The 27,567-nt window shown below is 35.0% G+C and overlaps 3 protein-coding genes across 5 annotated transcripts in view; 1 reads left to right on the top strand and 2 right to left on the bottom strand.

The window, feature by feature from the left end:
- The window catches only part of LOC132177722 (uncharacterized), a 28,847-nt gene extending 25,859 nt beyond the window's left edge, over window positions 1-2,988 (bottom strand). For 2 of the 3 annotated variants that reach the window (XM_088515200.1, XM_059590161.2), the window contains exons 1-6: window positions 2,789-2,988; window positions 1,495-2,110; window positions 1,283-1,407; window positions 1,101-1,195; window positions 789-1,022; window positions 103-193 (exon numbers count right to left, since the gene is read on the bottom strand). In XM_088515200.1, coding sequence (XP_088371326.1) covers window positions 103-193; window positions 789-1,022; window positions 1,101-1,195; window positions 1,283-1,407; window positions 1,495-2,078 — 1,129 coding nt within the window. In that variant the 5' untranslated portion in view covers window positions 2,079-2,110; window positions 2,789-2,988. The remainder of the gene's footprint in view (window positions 1-102; window positions 194-788; window positions 1,023-1,100; window positions 1,196-1,282; window positions 1,408-1,494; window positions 2,111-2,788) is intronic. The other variant, XM_088515199.1, reaches the window with a different exon arrangement.
- A 2,547-nt stretch (window positions 2,989-5,535) lies between these two features.
- LOC132177399 (glutamine synthetase nodule isozyme) lies at window positions 5,536-11,365 on the bottom strand. Its single transcript, XM_059589692.2, has 13 exons — window positions 11,251-11,365; window positions 11,115-11,154; window positions 10,916-11,019; window positions 10,708-10,756; window positions 10,482-10,588; window positions 7,602-7,689; window positions 7,183-7,311; window positions 6,979-7,053; window positions 6,832-6,885; window positions 6,679-6,716; window positions 6,411-6,570; window positions 6,001-6,061; window positions 5,536-5,890 (listed from the first exon to the last, which is right to left on the bottom strand). The coding sequence occupies exons 1-13, from the start codon at window positions 11,322-11,324 to the stop codon at window positions 5,799-5,801; spliced, it is 1,071 nt and encodes a 356-aa protein (XP_059445675.1). The 5' UTR covers window positions 11,325-11,365; the 3' UTR covers window positions 5,536-5,798.
- Window positions 11,366-17,843: 6,478 nt separating this feature from the next.
- NUC-L1 (nucleolin like 1) lies at window positions 17,844-24,820 on the top strand. The gene is made up of 19 exons (XM_059590045.2): window positions 17,844-18,013; window positions 18,119-18,167; window positions 18,724-18,896; window positions 18,985-19,089; window positions 19,356-19,448; window positions 19,542-19,658; window positions 19,789-19,929; window positions 20,306-20,407; window positions 20,699-20,722; window positions 21,008-21,094; window positions 21,199-21,300; window positions 21,405-21,509; window positions 22,076-22,164; window positions 22,237-22,354; window positions 22,726-22,814; window positions 22,912-23,005; window positions 23,096-23,187; window positions 24,088-24,422; window positions 24,605-24,820. Exons 1-19 carry the CDS (start codon window positions 17,981-17,983, stop codon window positions 24,637-24,639), a joined length of 1,983 nt encoding a protein of 660 aa, XP_059446028.2. The 5' UTR covers window positions 17,844-17,980; the 3' UTR covers window positions 24,640-24,820.
- The last annotated feature ends 2,747 nt before the right edge of the window (window positions 24,821-27,567 follow it).

Consider the following 27,567-nt stretch of genomic DNA (forward strand, 5'->3'; position numbering starts at 1 on the left):
ATGGAATAACGTATTAAAAAATACCATATCAAGTAACTGAGCAAAGATATTGCAACACATAGAAGTTCTAGTATGAAGATTTTACGTGTTGATATATATTACCTTTCTTTAGCGGCTGTTTGGATTTATCACAAGACTCAACAGCCTCAGACTTTGAGGACTCAGAGGAACTCTCCACTTCTCCAGAGACTCTCTGCAACAGATGTAATTCCAAAATGACAAGTATATCAGAGTATGTTGCCCATATCAATTACTGTAAGACTCCCTACATGGCAGTGTAACTGTTTCAAGACCATCTAAAAGTATCACACAGAATTTCAGCTACAACAAAAGGCCGTGAAAAGAGTATCTAAGACTATTGCTTTGAACTAACCAACTAAGGCATCAAAGCACATGTGTTCTGAATATTTGCAGTAAAGAGATATTATATGAAAACATTATCCCGTTAATATTTCTTCTTAGTTTGCTTGGGTCCTAAATTTAAGAGAGAGAGAGAGAGAAGGCAAGCTAGATATGATGTGAACCAAACATTCTAATGCATAATTGACTCATAATCTCTTCTTTAATTAACAATTTAAAAACACCCTCAAATTCCACAAATTAAGAAATCTTCCATTCTTTCAGCCCTTAAAGCCAGAAAGAGCAAAACTTTACCTAAAACACCTAGATAAAGACATATTGTACAACAACGTGATGCACTTGATATTTTAAGTTGAGCTACATTTTCCGCTGTGCCAAAATATGACTACTGCTTAACATCAAATCCCACTACCCCAAAAGACCAATACCTTTGCAAATTCTTCAAGGTTGCAGTTGTAGGGAATAAGCTTCTTGAGGGCTGCTTCAGCAGTTGCTTCCACATCAACTTCGTCATTATCACTGACATCAGCACTTGCCTCACCACTGCTTGTCCACTCTTCTTCATTGCTCGCATCATGCTCATCTTCAACCTCCGATTCCGAAGTACACTCATCCCCAGATTCTGCATCATCCTCATCTGATTCACACTCATCACCAAAATCCTGCTCCAAAATCAAAAGATAAGTGAACAGAGTAAAAACTTGACTAGCATAAAAAATCAAAGTTATCACCAATCTTACATAAGGAGCGAGAACGTTGCTGTCAAGCACCAGTAGGGGAACTTGTAGATCCCGTGCAAGTGCTCTCACTAATCTCTCTCGGTAAAGTTCAGTGCCTGTAGAAATATTATTTCCCTTCCTCTAATAAGCACAAGTAACGATAAGTATGTGTCTTGGAAAATTGGATAGGGTCAATGACCAACCTGGCATGCTCTGAAGCAATATTCTCCCACTTGAAGATGTCAACCGAGAACCATAAGAAGCAGTGAACTTCTTATGTTTCAAATGAGAAGCAGCACATTCCACCAAAATATTTTTGGTGTGTTCACTATAAGATAAAAGAAATTAAATAAAACTTCCAATTACTGAAAAATCCTCATAACTTCAATGATAAGAGATGTGAATTAGCAATTACTGAATGTGGTAAGGAAACATGTCCCATGATACTGATATCTTCTCCCACGGAACAATCCTCCGCGAAAACTCATTTCTGAACTTCTCACGTCTGGTCAGAAAAGGCGATTCCTTCTTCTTACTCTCAATAGCAAGCTTCTCATTTTTGAGCCACTCTTTCTGATCCTGTTCCCCAAGCCGAGCATGGGCATCAGAACGCCTCACATCTTCGCTAACTTTTTCTTGCCGAGTCTTTCCCTTATCAAAGTTACTCCCATCTTTAATGGGTATATGTTCATCCTCGCTTGTGTTCCTTCCATCGCCTTCAGAACTATAGACACGTAACTGACTGCTTTTTAAACACGTTGTAAGCCTCACATGGAAGCTACTGTAACTACTACCGCCAGCAAGACCCCTAGGTGTAATAGAATCTAACAAATGTCTTCTAATCAAACTATTATGTGAAGAGTGGCCTCTCGCTATAGGTGTACGACTCAAAGATTGAGAAGAAGCATGTTCTACACAGTTTGGCCTACTCAAATATTTGGAAGACTGAAAAGCTAACCCCCATCTCTGATTTCTGCACTTTATTCTCCTTGCATACATCGCCACCTCTTAATCTTCAACTACCTGCACCACTGCAAACCTCAATTACTTCACACTCGTGTCAAATAATTATTAAAAGTGCCACAATCACCCCATTACTCTAATTGGTTCAAGTGAAAAAAGGGTTGTTCAACTGTGATTGATTCAGCTCCGTTTAAGGTAATATGTGTGCGTGCGCGTGTGCGTGTGTATATTTTGTGTATGAGGACATTTTCTTAAAGCGCTCATCACATAACAGAAGAAGTAAAAGAACCAGCGCGCATTTATTGTATTTGTGTTCTCTTTTTCCAATCAAAAAATCCTTATTTTCTAAATTTCATATATCACTTACGAATTCAATCACAGAACCAACTATATGCTTTCTCTTTTACATTTTTTTCTACTTAATGTTCTTTGATGAAGAAACAACGGAGGGTGGACATACAAAGAGTAATTAACGTGTTATCAAAGAGTTTGATACTCTTCCAATACTGTCTCCAAGTCGCAATCAGCTTGAAAACATAAGCATTAATCAAAACATTTTGAATCTTCAATACTTATTTCATTCCTCGGCTTTCTCAGCCTTTCAACTTACAAAAGATTAAAAACTTCCACCTCTTTCTCTACCTCCATCGCAAATGAAACGAAATAAATTACGAACTCAATCCATTTTCAGATAAATCACCGTCCAGTACATGACAGAGAGAGAGAGAGAGAGATAATGGACATACCTTATTTAATAGGTTCTGTGAAACCCTAGATTTGGACCGTGCCTAAAGAGATAAATCGAATGGTGAAAGAGGAAGGCGAGCTAAAGAAGGCGCGAGAGGTCCATTTGGAACGGAAGGGAGATAAGATGTGCTTCTGACTGGAGTGACCGGGGGCGCCGAGCAGGGACTGTGGGAGGTGAAACCGTGTGTCCGTGCGCGAGTTTAATGTTACTTGAACCATGTGTTGAGTAGGTTTGGCATGTGCACAACTTCAGTTTGGGGATGGGCCGGGCCTTTATTTACATGCACTGATCCACTCAAAGTAAGGCCCATCAACGGTAAAATGTGGTTGGCCCACCTTGGAAGTGCCAAGAGGGCCAAGATGATTGAGAGGTTTTTTTAAAAAAAAAAAAATTTACGTAGTCCACTCAAATTACCACACGATTGTTAATGTTCTCTTCAAACTTTAATTTACATCAGTGTTTCTCCCAAACAAAAAATATTATAAATGTTCACGAAATTATTTAGAGAGACAAAGACAATCGAGTAAGTGTGATAGTTTAAGGGAGTATATGAAGTTTTTCTCTATTTTTTCTTGCTAGATTTGTCTTTCTTTGAATAGTCTTAAAATCCTAAAAATTATTTTCAAATTTTGATTATTATCACATTTATTATTTAACATAAATAAAATAATGATAGAAACAACAATTTTATTCCACTTTTATCCCACTTTGGTGATGTCACACTTTCAATGGGTCATTGTTAAACAACAAAAATCAATGACTAATCGGCAACATCACATCAATAAAGTGGGATAAAGCGTGATGTATAATATTACCTAAGGCTGGCAAAACGTGTTGCGTGTCAGGTTTGTGTCAACTCGTTTATAACACAAACATGTTTATGCCTAACCCGAACATGATACGTTTTCTTAACGGGCAACACGACACGACAGTTACCCGTTTAGAAAAATGTGTCGTGTCAGGTTAACACAACACGACCGGTTAACATGTTTAATTTATATGTTAATAGGTTCAAACCTAACACGATCCGACCCGTGAACACATTTGAAGTTATTTTAATTTTTATAGCTTAACCAAAATGGCAAAATCGCATAAACCTTGCAAATTTGAAATAAAAATATATACAGGTCAAACGTGTCAACCCACGAGTTGATACGACTCGACACGTTTATTAAATGTGTCATAAACAGGCGATCCGTTTACGACCCGAATCCGTTTAATCTAAACCATAACCCTAAAATTACGTGTTGAAGGTTAAATTGTCAGCCCTAACATTACCCTTAACGTAATAGCCATAATAAATAGTGAGTTGGTAAATGTATTAAGACAAATATTTTGGGTACCGCACATTTTATTATAATTTCCTTATAAACTTACATAACGACTCTCGTATAATAAATATTAAGTTGATAAATATAATAAATCATGAGTTGGAAAATCTAACCCACCTAACTTAAAAATAATGGTTATGATTACGAGAATGTTATACATCATCTTTCATTATCTCTGAAAAGTTTATGTGATGTGATCCTTCATAACATTTAGTATATGGAAATTAGTTTGTTGGTTCGAGGGACCATGCCAGGGATGAAGCACTTATATAGTATAATGTTCCTCTATTTGCCCTGTGATGAGATTATATGTCTTTTCGTGATTTTTAACTCAAAATAAAAATGTTTTTAATATTCTTCTCTTTCTATCTACACTTCTTCCACTTCTTTATTACTTACTAAACTTATTAGCAATTTCTAAAAAATAAAACATCAATATATGCTTAGTCTTAAAGACATTAATGTATCAAGGAAGAGTAATGATAGAGAATTATATTTGTATTCCATCACAATCCTACCAATGCTATACGGTATTGTTAAAAAAAAAAGAAAAAAGAGTAAAGTTCACTTAACCCCCTCAAACTACTACCCCAATAACAATTTACCCTAAAACTATCAATTGCGACAATTTACCCCTCAAACTATTAAAACAATGACAATGTTCCCCTAATTTTAAAAAATAACGAAATTACCCATACTAAAATAAAAACAAGAATACAATTTTTTTTTCTTCAAATTTTTAAGGGTATTTTTATCTTATTGAAAATTTTAAAGGAGTAATTTGGTCATTTTGCTAACATTTGGGATACATTGTCATTGTTTTGGTAGTTTGGAGGGTAAATTATCGTAATTGATAGTTTGAGAGGTAGATTGACATTGAAGTGGTAGTTTGAAAGGGTTAAGTGGACTTTATCAAAAAAAATAAAATAAAATAAAAATAGTTGATTAACACTATAGCGTTATAAATATGAGATAAAAATGTGATTTTTAATGTTACATATCAAATTTGTCCATAATATATTACACAATGTCATTGTTCTCTAGTGAAAGAGACACCTTGCAGCGCACGTGCTGCTCAACAATTGAAAAGAAAGGGATCTGTCCTTTTGCTACAGACCACTTATATTTTGCATTACAAAGTAGAGGCTCTAGTTTATTAATCCGAAATTTTTAGAGAGACTATCTATTAAGAACTCAAAGCCCTTATAAACCACTAGTATAGATGCTTTTAGAAAAATATTTTATAAAAATATAAGGTCAAAAGTATGATAAAAAATTAAAAATTCATAACATAATTTAGAGATGATTCAACACGAAAGACAAGCATATTCATGCCTTGATCTTCTCTAACGTCACACTTAATTAAATTATAGAAATATTCAAATCTCTATGGAATCATTATGGTCAGCAAGATGAAGATTGGTTGAGAGGAATTCAACCAACTAAATTACCATTTTATTAGATAATAAACAAGTCTAACAACAACCAAAGACTAGACAATTCAACCAAATAGCAAGATCCAACCCTTTGAAGAGCAACGAACCAACCAATCCAAGCAGAAGACAGATATGCACACGCACACATGTGTGAAAGAGGAGAGACAGAAAAAGGAAGAGAGACACAATTATTCACAAGAACTCTCAACTTCCTCTTATCTTCCGGACTTCACTTTCCTTTCTAAGGCTTCCAGAGAATAGTGGTTTCAGCAATCATGGAAGTGACAACATAGGGATCCATGTTTGATGCTGGCCTCCGGTCCTCAAAGTAGCCTGCAAATTATCACAAGAAATAGATCATTATTATGAGCATGCAGTAATCAGTAGGTTTTTTTATCCAATTATCACAGGAAAGTGAAAGTATCAGAAACACAAATGCTGACCTTTTCCTGCTTTTTCAGTGTCGCGGCCAACACGGATAGACGCACCCCTGTTCGCAACACCCTGTTTTTTTTTTTTGTTTGGATGAAACACGGATTAGTGCAAACAACAGTACTACTAACATAGAATACTATTAAATTACCAATTATCTAAACAACTTAAGTTAATAAGAAGAGATAAATTTAATCACTTAATCATTAGTTTAACACTTCCCTCACGTGTGGGCTTAATCTTCCTTTTAATGGGTGAAGTCTAACACGTGTAATATTTAATTAAAATATGGTGAATTAACAGAGACAAAGTTTGATCTTAGGACATTTGGCTCCGATACCATATTAAATTACCAATTAGGACAAATGATGATTTATCATAATATCATATGATTGGGAAACCAGTAAAAGACTAAACGTACCCAACAGAAAGTGTTAATGTCAGCAGTCTCATGGCGACCTGTCAATCTCCTCTCATTGCCTTCTCCATAGGCAGCAATGTGCTCCTTGTGGCGCAAACCCAACTTTTCTATGGCCTTCTTGATCACCTCAAAGCCGCCATCATTTCTCATTGAGTTGGTGCTAAGCACAAAGAACAAACCCAAATAATTAAAACTTGCTTTATAATAATCTTAACGAGTTTTCAACGGCTTCATTGCAGATGCACGTTGAATTTGGTAAAGCGTCTACCTGTAGTTAGTATGAGCACCAGCACCATTCCAGTCACCCTGTTTGTTGAACAAAAAATAATAGAAAGAAAAAACATTAAGCCGACAACATAAAAGGACAAAGCAAACACAAACAATCTTTCAGCTAAAAAATTGTTGCAGTGTCTAAACAAACCTGGATTGGTTTTGGGTCAAACGAAAGAACAACTCCTGCAATTTCTGTGATCCTCTGTTTAATCAAGCAAACTGAAAATCATAAAGAAAGAAAAACACATATTGCACAAACATGCCAAGTAAAAATTCACAAGTCTTTGGAACAAACCTCAAGAATGTATCGAGCGACCCACAATTCATCACCAGCAGAAATACCAACAGCAGGACCAACTTGAAACTCCCACTGTTTCACGCCAACACATCACAGCCATTTACAGGAATTTTGTGAAGAAATTATGATCTCTTAATGGTGGAGTTGGAAGACAGAAGGAAAGGAAGAAAGAAAGAAGAATATAGTTTGAACTGAGCTCACCTGGCCCGGCATAACTTCCCCATTAATTCCACTGATGTTAATTCCCGCATAGAGGCAGGCCTTATAGTGTGAATCCACTATATCACGACCAAGTGCCTTGTCTGCCCCTACACCACAATAGTAGGGGCCCTGCATGGATACAAAGTATGAATAAGGACCAAACTTAATTTTTAAGCCAATATACACTATGAGAAATTTCAACTTTAACCCGATCCATTTAGTTAATCAGGCCAGACCCTTCAATCTTAATATGTTAATTTCGTGTTGAAAATTGTTAGTCCTACTTCCATCCCAGGTTTCGTCCCGAAATGTGGGGTTCCCAACTTTTTTAGATTCTATAGGATGTTAATGGACATTAGCATGTTTTGAATAAAATAATAAATAACAACAAAAATGAATAGTAGTAACAACAATAATACCTGAGGGCCAGGGTAGCCACCAACTGGCCATCCAAGAGGCCACTTGACATCCTTTTGAAGAAGAGTGTACTCTTGCTCAATGCCATACCTAATCACAAAATCCAGCACGTTTTTCAGTTGATAAAAAAGATAGTAAAATAAGAACATGCATTTGTAGACAGTCAATAAAAAGGGGATAAAATGTTCTTGTTAAGCCATAAGCACCTAAACCCTAGCCCCAAAATTTAGGGCATGTTTAGATGTGCATTTGTGCGTTTAACACTCAAAAAGTCTATTTGAAGAAAAAAATATTTATTTGGTAAAAAAAAAATAAAAGCGTTTTTAAGGGTTCAAAAAGTCTAAAAATGACAAAAACTTAAAAATAAAGCTTTCGTCAAAAAAGGTTTTTTACGCAAAAGCTCGATTTTTCAAACACAATGCAAAACATGCTCTTAGTGCAAGTGAGATATAAACCAAATGGAGTAAACATACCAATCAAAAGTTACCAAACTCCTAGTCATGAACAAGTAAATTGATTGGTAACAACTGCTTTCCTAATATCCAATTGTGAAATAGGAGCAAAAAATGTCAACGTAGTGTATAAATAATATATGTAGATTAATGCACATCACCCTCCCTTGCCCTTCATCCTCAAAGCTTATTTGATGCATGGAGATTCTTTTTTATTTTTTTGTTTGGAGGGACCAAGTGAAATAATAGAATGATGAATAGTGGTCAATGGTAGGAAGAGGTCAACCTACGTTACCTCATTCAGTATTAGCCACAATCTTCCAGTCAAGTTCTCTATTTTTCCATTGGATTGTTAGTAGTATTTTTATTTATTTTTTATTTTTTTAAGTGGTTGTCTGTAGTACTTAAACCTCATAAGCAAAAGATGTCAACTTAAATGGAAAGGATTTTGGTTTCCCTCCAATTTTAAAAAATAAATAAAAAATGGAGAAAGAGAGAACAATAGAGATTGAAGAAATAATTCGACTTCTCCTCAATTTTTGCAATTTTTTCTGTTTATTTTTCATAGGAAATTTCTAGTCTTTTTTTTTTTTACTGTAGATAAGCCAAAATCCAAATGGAACATAGGTGAAAATGTAATTACCTTTTGTCTTATTTTAGTTAAAGAAAACCAAGCCAAATCGGTAATTTTCAACAATCTTAATAGGATTAGTAATTTCCAATTTTTTTTCTCCATTATTTATCAAAGGGATCAAGCACGGGCTTGAAAAGAACGGTGATGTTTGATAAACCTTTTTAATTGGGTTTTTAGCCTTTTTGGTTAAAAAGTGTGTTGATGTGATATAAAAATAAATGAGATCTGAGTTTTCTTTAGTGAAAAAAATAAAAAATAAAAAAGTTAAAAAAGTTTTATTATTAATGTTTTGATTTTTTTGGATAAAAATAATAAATAAATAAAAAGGAAAAAAAAAGATATGAGAGGCTTAACAAACAAGCTCCTCTCAATTACAAATAAGATATAAAGAATTCTAATCCAACAATCCATCAACCTACTACTCAATTACTTTAATAAAGTATCTCAATAATTATTATTATTATTATGATTTCGTAGAGATATATAAAGCACTACTATAAAATAATATTAGATCCAGAAGTTGAAGCAATGGAATCCCATTGGTCAAAGAATAAGATTTTTTTTTTTCTAATTGGTCAAAAAATAAGATTAAGCAAAGCATCCGTGGGATCGGTTAGCGCTTACAGCTTAAAAGACTTCAATACAAAAATTAACATCTAATTTTCGATAAACACCAATTAAAATTGTGTGACGTGGAGCTCATGTTCTACCAATTTTTACACCATGGCCGACACCGTGTCTATCGTTCATACGATGGAAAGTATATGGAAAATTTCGAAGACTATTAAAATTGAGCCAATCCCTTTCTACCAAGAGCAATTAAGATGACCAAACGGTCCAAACCCCCACCACACCTCCCCTCGGTAGTTGAAACTCCCCTGTCACAATTATTTTCTATGCATGATAATGACAATTTTGTTTTTCCATTTGGAAAGTCCATCGAAAAAGACACTCATGTCAACACAATTATTATTTTTGTAACAAAAAATAAGTAAAATAAAAAGATATTTTACTTCCCTAAAGTATCACCCATTTAGCACTTATATTTTCAAAATTAAAAATTGAAACTAGCAATACTTAAAATATGTACAGAGATTGTTGAACTACCCCAAAAGGCTTGAGCCACCCCAAAAACTCCATGGAGCAACTAGGCTACTCCCAAAAGGTTAGGGCTGGCCCGAGCCATCCCAAAAATTTTTAAGATGGTCATTGATGACGAGGATGGGAGGTTCTCCACCACCTTAATTTTGTAAAATTTTTTTTTTTTGTTATTATTTAATTATTTTGCTAGGTATAAAGCTGAGTTGGCAAAGCTACTTTTTTGGCAAATCGGTTTTTTTAGGTGTAACGCTATTTTTGAGGTAAAGTTTATTTTTCAAAAAAAAAAAGAAAAAACATTTTCATTTTATATGCATATAAGAATGTACCAAAATCACAATAAGCATGCCTTCGGATGAGAAACTTTTCTCTTCATTATGGAGATGATAGAAATTTCCTTCAAATCGATTTGGAGAAAATATTCTCAAACTCATTCAAAATAGTGTCAAATTTCTATAAATATTTAAAATGACAGTAACTTTAAGTTAGTAAAGTGCTATTAATGACATTAAGAATTTAAAAGTGTATTTTAAGTGTCTATAGACACTTCGCACTATTTTGAATGAGTTTGAAGATATTTTCTCCATACCAGTTTAGAAAAAATTACTCTTTATTATTGATATTAAATTTTAAAAGTTTTAAATAATATAATATAAAAATAACCTTGGCAGTTAAGAATGTATGTATGAGTGTATTACCAGGGCTCCTCGGCGACAACATCATGGTGGCTAAAAACCTTGGCAGCGTCGAACCGTTTGTTGGTGGGAATGGGCTCGCCGGCTGGTGTATATGCATCGCACATCACCTATGTTTCAAGACGAAAAAGACATTCTTACCCCTTGACCTGTCTTTCATATGAAAAAAAGACGAATCCTTTTTATTATGACACTGAAATCACGGATAAAAAGACAAGAAAGTAGGTACCAGGATGTTATTTCCTCTTCTGAATGGATCCTTGAATATCGCCTGGGGACTAAATCATGTAATGGAAATTAAACCCAAAATTAGATACGGAATATTCCGAAACGTAAATAAGAATCTTGGAGAAAGAGATTCGAGATACTCTCTCGATCAGGGCCGTTGATCAAGATTCTAACAAAGATCAATTACAAGAACAAAGATCGATGCATACTATATGATCACTTCACTGTCCTCTCCGGGGGCTTGGCCTGTGCTTGAGCCGTCGTAGTTCCACCTTGGTAGTTGGGCCGGGTCCGTCACCGGTCCAGGCAGTGTCTGTAACGCATATAAAATCATTTAAGACTATATTCAATAATGAAATGATTTTTCTTGGAAAATTTAGTAAATAGAAGGAAAAACAGCCTTTATACCCTTGCTTTGCTTCTCAAGTCCAAACCAGATCCGCCAATCCTATGACAAAGAAAAGACAGTCAAATTTTGCGTTAAATATTTAAGAAAACATTATTAATATTATGATGTGTGCGAGAAACAGAGAGAGAGAGAGACCATATGTACTCGGCAATGATCTTCTCAGTGGTGTCACTGAGGTCGAGGTTGATGAGGTCAGAGAGGAGAGACATGGCTAGTTTGACAGGAGAGAGAAGGTAAATTGGTAGAGTCAGTAGAGATGTTGTAGGAGGGAGAGATATATCGGAGGGGTTCTCGGTTCGTTCCTTAAATAGACGGGGGATGAGTCTTACCACCTAACCATTTTTTTTTTCCAATAAAAGGGGGAGAATATTCAAGCTAGCGAAAGGACAGCCTTGCGGATTCCCCCAGGCTCCAACCATGGTTGGCGTCCGGCGGCCGCCCATAAATAAATAGATTTAACCGTACTTTTTTCCAACGTATGGCATCGTCGTCGTCAGCGAAAAACAATTAAGAGAAACTATTTTTCCTTTTTTAATTAATTACTAACAAATTTGCTATCTTCCCCGAATTCATATTCTATAATTTTTTAAAAATTTGATATTCTTAAATTCATAAATTTTAACTGTTCATTTCATATAAGCGTCTAAAATTAACTATGTTTCAACATTTAATGAAACATGACTTATTTTAAACGTTTAAATAAAATGAACAGCTAAGATTTATGAATTTGAGAATCTCAAATTTAAAAAAAAATTATACAGAATCTCAATCCATGTTCCCCTAATTTATTATTGGAGTTGTAATAACCAAAAATAACAAAAATACATTTAATGCAAAATTTAGAAAGAATTAAACAAGACAAAAGGGGGGAGGGGGCAATTTATTTTCATTTTTCATTTTTTACAATTTGTTTCTATCATTGTCATTTTTGTCATTTCCGGCGTGAAATTGAGAAAGTGCAACCTCAATAGTAGTAAAATGGGAAGAGACATTACAAAAATTGAAAATTTAAGGATGACATTGCAAATTTGTTGGTGGTTGAAGAGAGTTGAGGTTGGAGGTTAATGCATTTTCTCCAAATATTTGTCACACTCCCCGTAACTACCACACGCCACCCTAACTGCACCTTCATAGTGGTGCAGCCACTCCTAAATTAGTGTGTCATGTTGTTGCCGCCGCGATATGGTAGTGTGTCATGTTGTTGCCGCGACCACCATATCGAGCGGTTAGAGGACTATCGCATAGTGTTTGAGGGTGGGGCCAACCAAGAAGAGGGGAATACATGAGGGGTAAATTGTAAAAGATATTGGATGTACAGAATTACTTTTGGAAAAAACAAAATGTAGGGGCATATTTGTAATTTCCGATGCCAAAGAAAATAGCCAACGAAAAAAAAAAAAAAAAAAAAAAAAAAAAAAGCATTACTCTTGGTTGTTTGATCGTCTATTTTGATCTTCTTGCACTAAAATGGGATCCTATCAACTTGTTCTTGGATTTTGGATTCCACATACCGTGATGATATTAATGGCTACCTACTGCTCTCCATGTATATACAATTGACTTCTTAGATGAAATTATTATATACAAAGAAATAAAATTCAAATATTGGAAATTACATTGTGCTCACATTAATTTGTATGTCTATAATACAAATGTTCCTATTTATATGATAGTGAGTAAATACAAGTATGGTAATGACTTTTATTTAATTACAATTTCAATATTTGATTACAATTAACCCGTAAATAGATAATATTATTATATTTCGATATCAACCAAATATGAAATATATGGATATTAGAACTAGTGACTCATATTCTTTCACACACAAAGAGTAATACTAAAATACTAGTGGTCAGTCGAATAGATGAAGCGGAGGGAGCTCCGTTCACGAAATAGAGACTACTAACTCATGGGCATAATTAAGTTTACGGGAGGACGATTAGGTTGTGGGGGTGCGGGGGCAAGGGCAAGTGGCAATGCAGGGCGGTAAGGTACGGGGTATTTTGGAGTTTTCCAAAATACGTTCGTACAATTAAGATTTTCATATAAGTATCACTACAAAAAAAACAATTTTTTCCTCACTGGGGTTTTCTGACGTGTCAGGGTGTCTGACACGTCATAAATTTTTTTCTAACATGGCGTTTCTGACGCGCGTTGATTATCAGAAGCATAGGTGACAAGAAAATTTTTTTCCTAATGTGCTAGTGGGTGGAACGTCAGAAAATTTTCTGACGTGGCAGAACTACCACGTCAAAATTTTTTCTGACGTGGTGATTATGTGCAGAGGAATTCCTCTGTGTTTCTCAACACAGCTGCACCATGGTGCAGAGATCGCACCATGGTGTGCAGAGATCGATCTATGCACACCATGGTGCAGAGATGGTGCACGTCGATCCATGCTCTTCTTCTTCCTCGATCTTTCTTTTTTTTTTTTTTTTTTTTTTTTTTCTGCTTATCTTCTCCCTTTCTTTTTCTTCTGCAGCTTCTCTTCTCCCTTTCTTTTTCTTCTTCTCTTCTCCTTTTCTTTTGTTCTCTTTCTTCTGCCTAATTTATTTGATCTGTCGTGGAGAGAAGGGAGAGAGGAGAGGGAGAGAGTGTGGGAAAAATAAATGAGGAGGAAATAATAAAAATAGGAAAAAAGTGGAGGGAAAAATTTCAAAATTTCGGCTTTTTTTTTTTTTTTTTTTCCTTGCGCGCAATATTTAGCACGTCAGAAAATTCTGACGCACCAAATTTCTGACGCACAATATTTAGCACGTCAGAAATTTCTGACGCGGCAAACCAGTGCGTCAGAAAATTCTGACGCACCAAACTAGTGCGTCAAAAATTTATGACGCGCCAGTTTGGCGCGTCAGAAAATGCTGACGTGGCAAAAATCATATACTGTTTGCTACGTAAAAAAATACCAATTTTTTTGTAGTGTATGTTTTGTTGTACCTCTAAATAATTAATTGTGAAATATAGTTGCAGTACTTTCTTGTGAGCATAGATATATTGTCGAATCACGTAAATATGTGTCTAAATTTTCTCTTGATATCTCTTTTTTCGATTTTATATTATTAATTATTGTTGCCTAACAATAGAAATATATATTCCACATATTCTTAACAATTATATAGGAGGACAAAAAACAAAGATTAAAAACTTATAATTCTTGATTCAAGAAAGTTACGTGTATTTTAGTATTCACGCCTCATGTCGCGACTATTTAAAAGACTAGTTGTCGATCAATTATAAAATAATAAAAAAAGAAAAGAAAAGATGTGATCACTAATTGTTATCCATCTAACATGAGTCAGTTTTATAATCTACCCGTACTTTTCTCTCTCTTAAAAATTGAGGTCATGTTCCATGTATATTATGAACGAAGATGTATGAGATCAGTAGTGTTATTTAGAAAACTGTTTATACGACTAAAATAACACTTAATAATGTGAGACTAAAATTTAGTTTTTGACCAACACTTAAAAAATTAATAATAATAATTTTCATTATCAGATGATCTCAATTTCGTAAGAATATCTATTTCCACTTCTTAGCATTTCAATTATACCACAATCACGTTACTTAAAAGGCGCCCAGTCAACAAGGACAAAGCATCCAAGTACTCTTACTCCCTTACAGCTTGCAAACGCCAGCTAAGAATTAAGCTTAACAATGACAGCTAAACTACATATACATATAAAATGCAAGATTCTGTCTCTAGTGAATTCCCGTAGTGCGTGTTTTGGGAGTTCATTTATTGTTTTAATACTGTTACCAAATTCTACCCACCAAAAAAAAAAACAGTTACTAAATTTTCTTATAATCTTGTTGGTGTTTTCTTTGTAGATTTGTTTCTTTGTTTTTGTTGTAGGTTTGGGGCTTTGGATGACCTTACCACCCGTTATGGTGCTCTCTCAATCTGGTTACATATCATTTTGCGGTGTTCTTTGAATTCTGTGCTGGTATTTCTTTTTATTGGCTTTGATTTGATCGTCATCAGTGTTTTCTTTATTGCTGTGACTCTCCTTCGAGTGTGCTTATGTAGTACTCTTGGTTACACCATTTCTGAAGCACCATGTCAAATCGCCTTAATTGATGGCCATGGTTCTTGGTCTATGTGCCAAGAATCAATAGGACCGCATCATTTATTTGATACATTATCTTTTAATTTTTGTTTACCAACACTAATGTGGTCGATTTGACGCTTATTATTGTCTTGCCCAATCTTTTATTGTTTGTTGTAATTTCTTTGTTGATATACACACAAAAAAAAAAAAAGAAAAAAAAAAAAGAAGAAAAAATCCCGTCATTCCTGTCTGCCCAGATTGATTATAAATTCCAAGGAATATCACATTGAATTACAGTATATTACCGTATAAAATATATACGTAGTACCACAAAAAGAAAATACATAATAATGCAATAGCAACTATATGAACTTTCAACTATTATTACCTCATCCATACTATATAATTAGCCCTTGTTATTGTACCCATTTGCAATTAGCTCATTGTAATTAAAAAACAAAAAAAAAAAAGGTCATTTGACCAAATTTTTTTTTTTTTTAATTAGAAGCCATCCAATGTCACGCAAAAACCAATGAATTTATGACATGTGTCATCTATAATAACAATTACAAAAATAAATATCAAAATTAAAACAAAAAAAAATAAAATTGAGAGGATGGCATTGAGCCAAATGGAGAGTGACCGAACAATCCCAAAGCCACATGGTGGTTCGACTACCCTCAAATGGTCAAATGAGAGCAGCCAAAACTATTCTCTAACCATTTGAGAGTAGCCAATGACCATAGGGTGGTGATCCATCCCCAATGCTCAAAAGATATGGTGGAACCACCCTATGCCGAGTGCCCACCAAAGGGAGTTTGTGGTTCAACTATTCTTCGATTTTTTTTTCTTAAGGTTTTAATTCTTTTATCTTTTATTGCAAGTGATAAGTGTCGTTATCTGATTAATAAGATATAAGATATGATACATTAACAGATTTCATCAAAATTTTGTGTGGAAGTTATCAGAGACCTATTTTATTTTTTTCTTGCCATCATAAGATTTCAACCAATTTTATACCACTGAAAACTAATTGTAAATAGGTGCAACTGTAAAGACTCGTTTTACATTTGAGATATGTTATAGACTTACAGGTACCAAATATTTTAACAGGTACCAAAATAAATAAAGTGGAGCTCATTCATTTCAAAAAATCAAAACAATTAATTAAAATAAATGCTTCGGATGCTAATGAATGAGCTCCACATCAATTTAATTATCATCTCTTAATAAAAAAATTGATACCCATAACATTTATCTTTACATTTTTTTCCTAGTTATGCAAAGAGGCTATTCAACAACAACAACAACATAATAATAATAATAATAATAATAATAATAATTTTTCTTTTTTTCTTCAAGTACCGGGTTCGATTTTTACTGTAGTGTAAAAATAACAACAATTAGATATAGGTTCTCTAAAAATAAAGGAGAAATGCTAGGAGTTGACAAGTTCTTCGTATTTGGCTCATATGTTCCTATAAATTCAAATAAACCATTAGATTTGGGGGGTTCACCATTAACTTATATGGAGTTCACATAAATTTACAAATTTAATGGTTAATTTGTAAAATAAAATAAAGAAAATATTGAGAAAATATTGACTCATAGCATTTCTCATAAGAATCAACTTTGGATAACGAAAGAGGAATAGTAGGGGGAGCCAACAAAGTACAAACTACTCCAATTATCGTGATGACCAAAAACCATCGGGGTGGTGGCGGCATGTGTGGCACACACATGTTAGGATGGCGTGTGGTGCAGCCATGCAGGAGCATATGGAATTGTCGAGAGCGGAGGACACCAGTGATGCATGGGGAGAGGCGCATGGGCGTTGTCGAGGGGCGGAGCTCGGTTGATCTTGCTTCTAAGGCCTTGTTTGGTAAACAACAACTCCTTTATAATGCACTCTTCATGATTGGTGAGAAAAAAAAAATGAGTGTAATAATTAGTATAGAAAAATGAAAAAGTTGTACTGAAAAATGAAATAATTTTGTTTTGTAGTGATTTTTTTATTTAAATAGTAGTAAAAAATAAATAGTGTGATATAAAAAGTGAATGATGTAATATAAAAAGTGAATTTGTCATGTTGGGAAAAAAAAAATCACCTTACCCGACTCAAATTGCCCACTATGTTAAAAAAATTGCACTAGCCTAACTTTCACTACATGAAAAATAACTTAACAATATCATAGGGCTGTAAGTCCACAGCGTGGCAAGCATATATGGAATCATTCGTACCGAGTTATGCTATAAAAGCAGATAAAGGGATTATTTACTCTCCTTTTGTTCATTCAGTTTCTATTGAAAAGCAATTACTAACTTCAATATCGAAAACCTTGTCACGTCATTTGAGAATGCTAAATAACATATATTTTTTACCGGCATTAATGGAACATTGACTAATTTTTAATAATTTGAAGGAAATAATTTTAATTTAAAATGTTAGCAAATATTATTAATCGGGTGATAATTGAAAGGAAATATGCTAAGCTCTACCAAAATTAAAAGGAATGTAACTGGGCCTCCTATTTAATACGCAGTGGACGGTCCAGATGAAAGCACTCAAAACACGCGATGAATGAGCGTACATAGCGAGTGAAAACTTATACTACACTCGCGGCCATGCGAAAACCCTAACCCCGCTCAAACAACCGAACAACCACATATAAATACAGCTGCGATACTTGCTCATTTCTACCGCTTCCCTCAAAACCCTACAAACCAAGAACTAGGGTTTTGCAAACTCTTCAATCGTTTTCCTTCTTTTCTCAATCCCTTAGCTTTCTCTGCGATTCCCCGTCCTTTAAATGGGCAAGTCAAGCAAGAAGTCGAGCCTCAAAGTACGCTTGGTTTTGTTTTTCGATTTCTGCATTCTCTTTCAAAAGTTTGTGTTTTGTTTTTTTTTCCGATTATGTTTTAATTTATTTTTTGTTTTCCTCTTGTAGGTTGACGCAGCTCCCGCTGTAGTCGCACCGTCCAAGTCTGCCAAGAAAGGTACCAGTCATTTCTTTCATCTTTGTTTCTTTTTAATTTTGTTGTTGTTGTTGTTGTTGTTGTTGTTGTTGTTGTTGTGTGTCCTGCTTACTGTTTGGTGGAAATTTTGTTATGTATATTGATTTTTAATATCGTTTTTTTGGGAGTTTGGTTTCGAGAAGCGTATGAGTTTTGAGGTTTTGGTGTGTTTAATCTGCCAATGGTCCAAGCTTTTGTTATTCGGTTCCTAATTGAACGTAGTTTCTTCCTGTGATTTATATGTTTACATTGAGAGCATAAAATTATATTAAAATCAAACTCTTTTTATTTATTTATTATTTTATTTTTAATTTTAATGGTTTGATGTTGAACTGTGACCTATTTGTGTTTTGTTTTGATAAGTTTGTGTGGTATAAATTAGGTCTACCATAAGTTTTAGATATGCTTTTTGTCTATTTTGTTTTTGTTTTTAAATTTTATGTACTGTTGGTTTTTGTGCGTTTTTTTTTTCTTTCTTTCTAATGAGGTTGTGACATTCTGCGTTATTTATTTATTTATTTATTTTATCACGTTGAAGGCAAGAGAGAAGCTGTAGATGCGATAGAGAAGCAAGTTAGTGCGAAGAGGCAGAAAAAAGATAATGGTGTAGAGCAGACTCTTCTTAAGAAGAAGATTGAGGTGAAGACACAAAAGAAGAAGAAAGAGGAAACCAGTAGTTCAGATGATTCATCGGAATCTGAGAAGGAAGAGGTTAACTTCTTAAGTCTTTAGTGTCATACTGTTTATGGCCTATGGCATTCAATTGGACTGGTTAATATATGCAATTTTTGTCAATCAGGTTAAAATAAAAACCAAGAAGGGAGTGGTTGCTCTGAAACCTCCAGTGAAAGTGTCTAGTTCTGAATCTTCGGATGATGATTCTAGCGATGAATCTTCTGATGATGTGAGCAATACGTTAAACTATATTTCTATTTTGTTTAGTTTTTAGAGCGCCTCTGTAACATTTGGGTTTATATTGTTGTATGTTAAGGATTTTGTTGTAAACAAGGCTTTTATTCTGGTTATCATTTTGGTTTCTGTGGAGACATAATTTTGGTGTTTCTCTTTCCCCAGATTTGCTTGATTCAGATGTTGACTTGTAATTATTTGCTCTGCGTTCTAGTGATGGTACTTTATTAGGTTTCTAAATTTGTAATTTGCATCAATCAGGTTAAAGTAATAACCAAGAAGGGAGTAGTTGCGGCAAAGCAACCTGTTAAAGAGTCTAGTGAAGATGAATCCAGTGATGAATCTTCAGATGATGTGAGCAGTAAATTCAACTTTTTTTTAATTTTTTAATTTTTAACATGCCACATGGAAAACAGCTTTTAATTATTATGTTATCTTTTGTCTCAGGAGCCTGCTTCAAAAAAACAAACTGTTGTGGCTAAAAATGGTATTGCTGCTGCCCCGGCTAAGAAAGGCAAGGAGGACAGTAGCTCGGATTCTTCGGATACAGATTCTGAAGATGAAGTGAGTGTACAAGTTATTTTAAGGGCTTTTACTATTTGCAATTTCTGATAATTCTTGTCTGTTAGGCTGCTTTCCCAAATATCTAGGTGCTTTTTCTAAATATGTATTTTTTTTTCCTTCTTTCTTTTAGGAACCAAAGACTAAGGTTGCTGCATCATCAAAAAAGGTACCAGCAGCTGCCACTAAGAATGGTCCATTATCTGCTCTTAAGAAGGCAGAGGACTCGAGTGATAGTTCAGATTCAGATGATACGGAGTCAGATGAGGAAAAAGTATGGGGATTCCAACTAAATTGATTTTATTCTTTTGTTTTTGGTTGTGATTGTATTACTCATGCATCGCATTTGTATGAAACTCCAGCAAATTTTATTTTTACTAGCAACTTTATCTAAGTTCCAACAAAAATCTTTGTTAAAGGAAAAGTCACAAGGCCTTCCTGCATGGCATTTGTACAGGGCTACCGGAAAAAATGAAAAGTTCAAAAGAAATTCCCATTTTACTCATTTAAAAGAAATTCCTGTGTATGTTTTGTGATTTTGTCATCACTAATTGTTGTATGTTAATGGATTTCTAAAAAATTCCTGTGATGTTTTTGTATTTGCGTCCTTCTAGTCTGGTGACTGGATTTCTAACTTTTGTCTTGTACAGGACTCAAAAAAAGGTGCTGCCATTACTGCTAAAAAAGTTCAACCATCAAAAAAGATTGATGATAGTGAGAGTTCTGACAGTGACTCTGATGAAGATGACGATGTGAGTTATTTCTACATTGAGCTGCAATTATTTATTTTGATTATGTTCATTATGCTCTAATAATTTTGTAATTGATTGGAGGAAGATGGCATGATTTATGTGGAGTCTTAGAACCCTATATTACGTCATCTTCATTTAAATAACACAAGAAAAATGATCCAGTTTAGGGATTCTTCATTTTGCTCTTTGAATTGCCCCCTTATATTATGATTGCTGCACGCTTGTAAAATTTATGGGCATTTTTATTTTTTCTCACACCATTTGACTTCCTTATTAATTGATACTGTGCAGGTCCCTGCAACAAAGGATGCTGCTGTAAGTATTAATTTATATAATACTCATTCATATTGTTGAGTCTCGAAGGGCATATATTGGTGGCATGTTTAAGGAACATTTTCTGCTTTCAGAATTTGATGCATCAAAATTTTCAAATTTGTTAATGCTTCTATTGTAGTTTTTTATGTTTGTATGGTAGAAGTCTTCACAATTCTTTTTGAGAATTTTATGTTGTTTGCTTCAATTTTGTGGAAGTGTTATCTTTGTTTGGTTATTTGACGGTTAATTTTAATGCTGAGTTTACTTTGTGTATTGTTTCCACAGAAAAAAATGGACATTGACGAAGATGACAGTGAGGACAGTTCTGAGGAATCCGATGAAGAGCCTCAAGACAAAAAGACGAAAGTTCCGGTACACGTTCTGGAATGCATAATTTTCTTTTTTACATGTCCTCTCTGTTGTTGGCCTTTGTAGTGTTTGTGTTGATCTAATTGTCTGATTTTTTTGTGCTGCAGCCTAAGGTTGGAAAACCAAGTGTAAAAACTGCTCAAGATGAAAGTAATAGTTCAGAGGATGAGGAGAGTGATTCTGAAGATGATAAGAAGCCCGCAAAGAAGGTGAGAAGTTTTGAGATTGCTAGGATAATTAAAATGTTATACAAATTTCCGTTAGCTTGGCATAGTTCTTTCTGTTGTAACATTGCTTTTTTGTATACCTATAGCCTACTCAAGATTCTAAGAAAGGCAACGGGGTTGAGGAGGAGACTGATGAAGATGAGTCTGACGAAGAGAGTGTGGAAGAACAACCCAAGACTCCAAAGAAAAATGTAAAGTTTTGGTTGAACATCTCCACTTGTGCTTCTATTCATGTTTTGGTTGAACATCTTAAGTTCAGTTGATTATGCTTTAATAGAAAATAGATTGAGGCTTTTGGGCAGGGGTCCTTGCAGTTACCAAATTGAGGCTAATTACTCCATGAATCTTGGTCAAATATTAACTAATTTAGTATCTTCACTGTATTGGCCTGGGATGTTTTGCTTTATTTTGTACTTATTCAGTTGGTTAGGATCATCATCATCATCCAAATAAGTAAATCAAATACCTAGGGACGTACTGTCGAAAAGGCATATATATATATGTTAGGATGGTCTTTGTGAATGCTCAAGCTCTTTAACACAATATCTAGCTTTGGTGCTTATGAATGCTCAAGATTTATAACTTTTGGGAACATGATGTTGATATAGAAATGGTAGATGCTCTCTTTGCAAAGACTTGACAGAATGATTCAAAACCGGAAAAGAAGAATGTAATTGGCAGTTGTGCCCATTTTTTTTTGAATTGTGTGATCAATTGCCCATTTATTTTGTAATGATCTTCTACTAATTTTGTGCAGCCCCAAACCCCTGTTGCTCCTCAAGGTGAAACTACATCTAAGACCCTGTTTGTTGGCAACCTGTCGTTCAGTGTTGAGCGAGCTGATGTGTAAGTATATTTTTCTGGAAATCTGATAGATTGTTTAGGTTTTTTGCATCTGATTAATGTATCTTTATGCAGTGATAATTTCTTTAAAGATGCTGGTGAAGTTGTTGACGTTCGCTTCGCTTCTGATCCTGATGGGAGGTTCAAGGGCTTTGGACATGTTGAATTCGCCACAGCAGAAGCAGCTCAGAAGGTAAGCTTTTGGTACTATTGTCTAGCTTACATTGTAGTAGGGACATTTGTAAACGTTCTGCCAGTTACCTCAAATTCAGTTTGGATGTTGGAACCATAATACTAATGGTTATTTGATTACTGTAAAAACTTTGTTTTTCTGCAACTAGAGTGCAGATTTTTCCTCACATTTTTTTAACTGTTTATGAAGCCAACTACTATTTCAATAGTGCAAACCTACCACTGGTTGAGCTACTGGCTTTTTTTTAAAAATTTTTTGGCACAAATGGATGTATAGGAACAGCGGTAAAGAATTAATATGCTGGTGCTGATTTGTGGGGTTTTTATTTCTTTTGCTTTATTATGCTTGCTAATCGTTATTTCTCGTCACAGGCTATTAAATTGAATGGTCAAGATTTGCTTGGACGATCTGTGAAACTTGATTTTGCTCGTGAAAGGGGGGCATATACCCCACAAAACAGGTATTTCTGATCTTTTCCATTGGCATATTAGTTGGTCTATTACTGTTATTTTAATGAAATTCATTTTCCCTTTTCCCCTATTGTCAAATAATTGTAGCAAAGAGGGTGGTGACTCATTCCAAAAGGGAGGAAGAGGCCAGACCCATACAGCTTATGTGCGTGGTTTTGATAAATCTCTTGGGGTGGATGAGGTACTGTTGCGTTGGCACCTCAACTGTTGTAGTTTTAGAATTTATTTTCTGTACAAGTTCATTTTGTCAAGCGTAGTTTCCGTTTTACAGATTAGGGGTTCCCTGGAACAACATTTTGGTTCTTGTGGAGAGATTACAAGGCTATCTGTTCCAAAAGATTATGAGACTGGTGAAGTTAAGGGGTTTGTACTTTTCTTCTCTTTTTATCTTTTTTGTTTTATTTTTATTTGCTTTAAAGATAATATTAACTGGACATATGGTAGATTTTGCCTTGTAAATTTTACTCTTCTCTCTTTTGGCCCTACATATGGTGTTTCATGTTATTTTTACCTTGTAAGTGATTGTCAATCACTTCTTTATTATTAGTCTAGTGTATGTGTACGTTTCGGATTTTTTGGTTTGATTGTCTCTATGGTGCTTTTTAAGTATTTCTATAGATTCATGACTCATGCTATGTCATATGGGCTTATGTGGTATAAGCAACCTTCTCCCCAGTGGGCCTTATTTTTACTTTGTAATTTATATTGGGTTTATGTTAAACACAGAAGTAACATGGGTTAGGTCACTGTACATTAGCTATCAAGTATATTTTACACCGATGTCCCTTTAATTTTTTGATTAGGTCACCCCGGGTTCATTCTACACTGTTTCATTATAGTAGCTTCATCTTGTGTTTCTGTGATAAGTTATTTATTAGTTTTTTTGCTGCAATACTTGTTTTCATCATCAAGCCATTTGACAAGTGGTCGTTGGTCATCATCAAGCTACATTAATGCACCTATCAAGTTGGTGACTTAAATTATTGAGGATATTTTGGTCATTTGGTTTCTCCCATGTATGGTACATGTTGCTGTTTGACCTTGTCATTATTTTTGCCGTTCTCCAATAAAAATTATTTTGGCTGTGTTATCAAAAGTTTCATGAAGAGTTTATTCTTCTTTGAAGTCTTTTGATTAATTCCTGAAAACTTCACATTTGTATGGTATTTTCATAAACCTTGTAATTTTATATTGTGTGACGCTATTGTGGACTCCTGGAATTTTGGTCTTTCTGCTTGGTCTAAAGAATGAAAGCATTTGCAGGTTTGCTTACATAGACTTCAGCAGTGGTGATAATTTGGGCGCAGCATTAGAACTTAATGGTTCTGAACTTGGAGGTGAATACTTGACTGTGGAAGAGGCAAAACCACGAGGTGATTTCGGTGGAGGCAGCGGTAGAGGAAGTGGTGGGAGGAGTGGTGGTAGAGATAGTGGTGGTCGGTTCAGTGGAAGACGTGGTGGTGGTGGCCGTTTTAGTGGTGGTGGCCGTGGTGGCAGTTTTGGTGGTGGTGGCCGTGGTGGCAGTTTTGGAGGTGGTCGAGGTGGCGGTTTTGGTGGGAGAGGGCGTGGAACACCTAATAAGAGCTTCGCCCCAGCTGGTACACATTTCTTGTTCTTATTTGCCCGAGTTTTCTCTAATCGTATTATTGTACCGGTGTTAATTTGTCGTTGCTCAACTCATAGACTCAGTCTGCAATCTTGTGCTCCGGCATGAATTGTGACCGTGCAAATATGATAAATTTTGCTTCTTATAAATCCAAATGTTTTTGTATTAATGCAGGGAAGAAGACAAAGTTCGACGATGGTGACGAGTAAAGACAAATTTTGAAGTAAGGACCGTTGGAGAGTATTTTATATAATAGTAGTTGTATGGTTTTGGCTCGAAGCAATTGATTACAGCGCTACAGAACACTGTTAACGCATTGAATTTTGCGTTGCTTGGGTACCTGGACTATATTTGATTCGGTGTTTAATGTTCACTTTAGTATTCTGAATTTGCCATTTTCTTTTATTATGTGGTCATTCCCACACTAGTTATATAGTGAACTCTTATCGTAACCCCCGTTTTAGCTTTGTGCGCCACTACCAATTTTCTCGGTGGGTTTGATATGTATTGTATTCTTCTAATGAGGGATATTTTGGAAAAGTAAACCAACAGTCAATGGTCTATATATACCAATTTTCCCGTTTTAGTAGCATGTTTTCAGAAAACATAGTGGAACTGGAACTTGGTCTTAATAAAAGATAAACCCACCACACTGCCTGTTCTTAAAGCTGATAATTTGGATAATAATTTAGTTAGAAAGATGAATATAACAAACCAATCTTGAATTGGCGTACTAATTGTTTGAATTTGTGAGGATTTGGTAACTTCGTATATTAAGGTAAATGAGTTACAATTAACCCCAAGAATTTAGAAATATGTTTTACATTCCTTTGAAATTTTCCTGTTCTTTTGGTAAATTTTATTTATTTTGTACTTAATGTAACATTCTTTTCCAGCTGTATTATTCCCTCTCCGGGGGGTGGGAATTAGAATTATGAAAGATGAGAAAAAGTATTTTAGACTAGAGTTTCTTGTAACAGTAGGTTAGAATCGCCTAATGCTGTGGGAGTTATTCGCTGTTTGATATTTGAAAATGGCGATGTCCCCCTTGAGGGTGTTGATACTTGATATCATTGGAGACAACCTATTGAGGTTGTAGCCAAGTAAGTGAGTCGAGCTAACACTCAATTAGGTTTTCTTTCTTTTCTCTCTAGCGCGGAAAAAAGCCTGAGGAGGAGTCTTCCCTCCTCTCCTCCCCTCTTCTATCCCTCTTTACTCTCTCAACATGCTACTTCTCACTAGTGATTTCTTTTCTCCGGTTATTTTCACCTCTTTTGAGGTCTTATCCGTCGCCTTGTGTCATTCATCCAATCTCATCCAAAAATCACAACTCTAGCATAATCTCCGACGCTCCACCGCCCCCTCCGAGCCACGACAATGGTTTTTTTGTTCGGATTTGTCATGGGTCTCCGATTTAGTTTCTTTGAAGCTCAATTTGTCATCCTCCGGCAGGCCCGCTTCTCCACCTTCGTCTCCGGCATCATCTCTTCCCGCTGTTGCCTTTCGCTCAACCTTCCGGCAACCTGAGCCTCTGTGACTTCGCCATCTCCGTTTCTGTTGTTGTTGATTTCTAGTTTTGGAGATTTTTTTTATTTTTTTTATTTTTTATTTTTTTTTTTCTGCTTTTTAATTTTATGCTCCGCCTTGTGTGGCTTTTGTTGGGCTTGTATTTTATGTTGCTTATGTTTTTTGTGTTTGTTTTCGGAATTGTGTTGGTTACTCTGTGTTTTAGTCCATTCAACGGACTATAACAGTGCCCCTGCTGCTTCTATCACCTTCTGGTGGTTGTTGCCGGTTAATTCTAGGGGCTCAGATTTTGTTTGTGCCCCTTTTGCTTTTGTTACCGCCATGTGCGGTCCTTTGAGAGGACCGGATCACTTGTTTGACCCATTTCCTGTCATTTTTAATTATTGTTGCACTGTTTTAATTTGTTTGAGGTTTGTTGTTGGGGAGCCCACCCCTTTTTCATTGTTAGGATTCCCACTTCTTCTTTCTTTTGGATCAGAAGTGGTAAAGCTCCTCCCTTGTAGCCCTTTCCTTATTTGCTTAGAAAAAAAAAATGTTGTAGCCAAGTTTATGAAATTAACCACATTGTAACTTTGGTGAAAGATTTTATCACACCCATTTCTTAACAGACGATGTTGTGTGTTTTAAGTGGTTATTCACTTGAGAACACCAGGTTCAAAATCTTAAATATTCAAGCAGTGGAAAACACAGGTGAACCTATCAATAACTTTCTGAGTCTATTTGGTCTAGCTGGGTAAGGGCGAACTTGGTAAAACATAGGAACTTTTGGGAGCTGAGACGGCCTAGTTAGTAGCGATTGCTCTTGGGCTTGGGGTAAACCATTGAATATTTAGACTTTCAGCAAGGGAAAAATGTTAGAAAAGGTTCACATGTGAGAGTTGCTTGTAAAAGTGCAAGCTTTCTTTAAGAGTGGCATAAAGTTTTCCTTAAATACTGCGAGTTATTATGATGGACACGAACTTGAGAACTATATTTATTTATTGGGAAAATATTTCAGAACCCTCTAAAGCTTTTTCGAATTTTGCATTTTAGACTTTATTTTTCAATTTGGCCAATTGAATACCTGAGTTTGCATAGATTTTAAAACTAAAACTGCAAGCCACTCTCCCTTCAAATAAATAACAAAAATGATATGAACAGACTATTATACCATTATTAATAAAAATTATATATATATAAAAAAGGTTTATGGTTTTTTTCTTCTTCCTATGATTGAAAATAAACTTTTAGGGAGGTTGGGTCAAGTTGGACTTTGGTCAGAATTCCACTTCCTATGCCAAATTTGACCTAACTTTCATCAGGATTCATAGACCCTTCCAATCATCAATCCAGCCCAAGTTGGAAGCCAACTGATTCAACAGGTTGGAATCAGGTCGAAGGCCGGTCGGTATGTTGGATCAACAGGTATTTGAACAGCCTTCTGGGATACAAGGTGAGTAGGAGGGAGTTTTCAAACTTTCATTTGGTAGATTTCCTATCCCCATATATATCCAACTGCATTATTCTTCAACAACAAAATGGACCACATAAAATTTCTTATCCTTCTAGTTTCTATTTGAACAATAATTCAGAGAAGATTTTTTTGTTGGGAGGTCAAAAAATCGGGGGCA

This window comes from Corylus avellana, chromosome 4, assembly GCF_965113065.1.
Source record: "Corylus avellana chromosome 4, dhCorAvel1.hap1.2, whole genome shotgun sequence".
NCBI lineage: Eukaryota > Viridiplantae > Streptophyta > Magnoliopsida > Fagales > Betulaceae > Corylus > Corylus avellana.